Source organism: Carya illinoinensis, chromosome 2, assembly GCF_018687715.1.
Source record: "Carya illinoinensis cultivar Pawnee chromosome 2, C.illinoinensisPawnee_v1, whole genome shotgun sequence".
Lineage (NCBI taxonomy): Eukaryota > Viridiplantae > Streptophyta > Magnoliopsida > Fagales > Juglandaceae > Carya > Carya illinoinensis.
In genome coordinates, this window is record NC_056753.1 from 7,306,280 (window position 1) to 7,309,942 (window position 3,663).

Genomic DNA, 3,663 nt, shown 5'->3' on the forward strand with positions numbered 1-3,663 from the left:
ATTATTTAATAACAAAAATTTAAATAGAATTTCTCTTTAATAAATGAAAAATAGTTGGGCAATTCGGATTCTCCTATAAAACTGTGAGTCTCGGCTTTTGGACTCTTCTGTGCTCCTCGTAGCTCCTCTGCTTCTCTCTCTTCTCTGTCTGTCTTCTCTCTCTTCTCTGTCTGTCTGTCTCTCTTCGAGAGTTTCCTTCTTCCTGAATTTATTCACTGAGATATCTGTTTTAGTTTTGGACTTCTGCTTCGCTTACAGTTATTTTCCCAGAAATTTATCATTTTTTTAGATGCTTTTATATTTGCCAGTTCCTGTTCCTTCTTGGCATTTGATCAATTTTTTGGGCACTATTGTCTTTGTTATTGTTGTTCGAGATGCATAATTTGGTCAAGTACACAGAGCACCGGAACGTTACGAATAAGCTCGTGAAATCTCTTGCCAAACAGTTTCCGGTTCCCAATGCCGAGAAACCAAAACTCGTTCGGATCTCCGTCACGGATGCCGATGCTACTGACTCGTCGAGCGGTGAAGAGGAAGATAAAAAGCCGTTTCGTCAGTACCGAGTGAAGAGACTCGTGAACGAGATCAGAATCCGTGATTTCTCGCACTACGCGACCATTAACGCAAAGCCACAGAATGCAGAGCTGAAACAGAGGCCAAAGCAGCACAAAGAAGAAAAGAATACTACTCCGGCGCCGGCACAGAAGCAGTTTGTGCAGGATGTTAAGAGGTACCGAGGCGTTCGACAAAGGCCATGGGGTAGATGGGCGGCTGAGATCAGAGACCCTCTCCGGCGGGCGAGGGTTTGGCTCGGGACATACGACACAGCCGAAGAGGCAGCCATGGTATACGACAACGCCGCCATTCGCATCAGAGGTCCCGACGCTCTCACAAATTTTGTCAAACCTCCAGTTTCACCTCCAACGCCTAAAGTTGATACGGAGAGAAACTCAGTGAGCACTACTCCGGCGAGTTCTACTCAACGACCAGTTCAAGAAAGCAAGGAGGATTGTGTGTGGTTGGATCCACAAATGTTGAAAGATTTCGTACTTTTGGATGAAATGATGGTGCCAGAAACAACATATTCAAGAGAAGATTTAATCGATATCTCAGTAGATTTAGAAGAAGACTTGGGATCTTATAAATGGGACGTGGATGCATACTTTTCGGGTTGAAATCAATATGATGTAAAAGATAGCGTTGTCTTCTGTAGATCAAAACCATCACTACTCTATCATCAATTTCTATTGTAAATACTAAATATGCATCCCCATTAGCTTTTGGATTCTTATTTCCAGCTCTTATAAGTCTCTAGTCTTTATCCTAATTCTCATTATCATCTTTTCATTTCATGATATAATATTAGATGATAGATTTATTTATAAGTAAAATATAATAAATAATTTTTAATTATCTAATGAGACACCATAGAATGATGAAAATATAATAAGAAAAATAATAATAAATATATTTTTTTCTTTTCTTAATATTAAGATCATTCATGCGTCCAATATGAATCTCAATATATGCGTCCAATATATTGTCAAAAGGTAGTGCTTGAATGAAAAACCGACACTCCAATTCCAAACTGAAAAATCAGCTAGGACCGGACTAGACCGGTTGTTTGGGCTGAAGCAGTTCCTTTATTTTAAAATCTGGTCTGGAATCGATTTTACATTTTTCAATACCAAACTGGACTGAACCGGTTTACATATTATATATATATGTTATTAATTTTTAATATTATATATAATATATATAATTATGTATGAAATAATATATTATAATTTATAACATAATATTTTAATTTTAAACATAAATATTTATTTGATCATATATTTTAAATATTAAATATATATTAAATATATTTTATTACCTAATAAATTCTCAATATATTTCTTTTAATAAATACATTATTAATACTAATATATTAAAACTGAAAATCTGGACCAAATCGGATCAAAACCAAATATACTAATTTAAAAAAATAACTAGTACGTAATCAATTTTTAAAAATATAAAACTAATACATATTGGTTCGATTTTAAATTTTATCTAAAATTAAATTAGACTGAATCAATTACACCCTAGATGGTGGCCTCCTTGGGGCTTGAGAGCCATACAATAGGGTGTTATTGAGTTTTGTTGGCCACTCGTGTTTCATAAGAGAAGAGGGTCCATGTTCATTAATGTTCAGTACCATGACTTATCCATCGCGAAAGATCAAGAACAAAGATGAAGTCTGCAGCCAACATTATTAACATGTCAGCAATCTGGTTTGTTTATACAGATGAGGTAGAAGTTAAATATTATTAAAATATATATTTTTAATATTATTTTTATTTTAAAAATTAAAATAATTAAATTATTTATTTTATTTTATATAAAAATTTAAAAAAATTATAATAATTAAACGAAATAAAATAAATTAAAAATAATTATAAAAACAAACTAGATATAGTATTGTCAATACGACTGCATCCACAATGCCTGCTCCCCCTCCAAAAATTGTAAGGCCTTGCGAGTCGGTGAATAATGTTTCTCTTTCATTGTACGACTTGCCGTCTTTAATCACAATTGTTGATGATATACAATTTGAATAATTAAATATTTCTTAAATAGTAATCACTGATTAAAATGTCTCATATTAATAAGTATGATTGGAAATAATAAGATTTAAGATGGAAATTAGTACGTATTTCACATAATAAAAAGGATAATGCTATTCTTTATCTTAAATATTATCCTCCTTAATCATATTTACTGATGTACAGCATATTAAATGGACTAATATTGTATTAAGCACTTAAATGGTAACAAACACACTTATATGAAAGAGAAATGCTATAATGTATGAAGAAAAAATATAGTTAGAAGTACAATTGCGTACTAATATGTGTATCAATTTAATATAATTGGTTAAAAGATAGATTTTATTAAAAACAGTGTCAATTTAAATTTTAAATATAAATGAATCAGTATTGATACGCAGATTAGTATGCGACTTAAAAAGGAAGGAGGCATGAAAAACACGAAATTAAAAACTACAGTGTGAAAACTCTGTTTTACCCTTACATAAAACAATACATTTGCACACTTTAACTGAAAGCTAAGAAAGGCAAAAGTACTCGTCACTATCGTTGTGGTCGACCAAACTACAGTACTCATCACTCTTACTATTTATTTTATGTTTGTACTACTATTATTTTTAATTAATTTTTTATAGAAACATTCTATGCGCATGACTGTTATTCAATAGTACAAATCTTGAAGGAAAATTCAAGGATGTACATAAAAATGATTTCTTTTAGAAAACAAACACTGCAAATCCTGGCCATAGCTGCTACTTTGCATTTGTTTTTCAAATTTTTTAAAGTTGTAGAAGGCCTCTAGTATATATATACAAATGAAGATAAAATGAATGTTATCAATTTAGTTAAAAATCACTAAGTACACATACAAATAATTAAGATAAAATGCAAGGAGTATAATCTCATATTTGTCCCAAAAAGAAAAAAAAAAATATGTTTAGAGATCACTTACACACATATTCTACCCAAGAGAAGAGAAATGCTGCAATGTCGTGGATGGACATTAGTGCATTGCAGGAGAAGAGAAGTTTTATTTATTTGATTTTGTGAATCTGGGCGGGAAGATGAACCA

General features: G+C 31.8%; 1 protein-coding gene across 1 annotated transcript; it reads left to right on the top strand.

The window, feature by feature from the left end:
• Nucleotides 1-1,339, top strand: LOC122301987 (ethylene-responsive transcription factor CRF2-like). Its single transcript, XM_043113324.1, has one exon. The coding sequence runs from the start codon at nt 375-377 to the stop codon at nt 1,173-1,175; it is 801 nt and encodes a 266-aa protein (XP_042969258.1). The 5' UTR covers nt 1-374; the 3' UTR covers nt 1,176-1,339.
• Nucleotides 1,340-3,663: the final 2,324 nt, after the last annotated feature.

Excerpts from the sequence above, each read along its gene's own strand:
- LOC122301987 (XM_043113324.1), top strand. The coding sequence starts at position 375 with ATGCATAATTTGGTCAAGTACACAGAGCACCGGAACGTTACGAATAAG.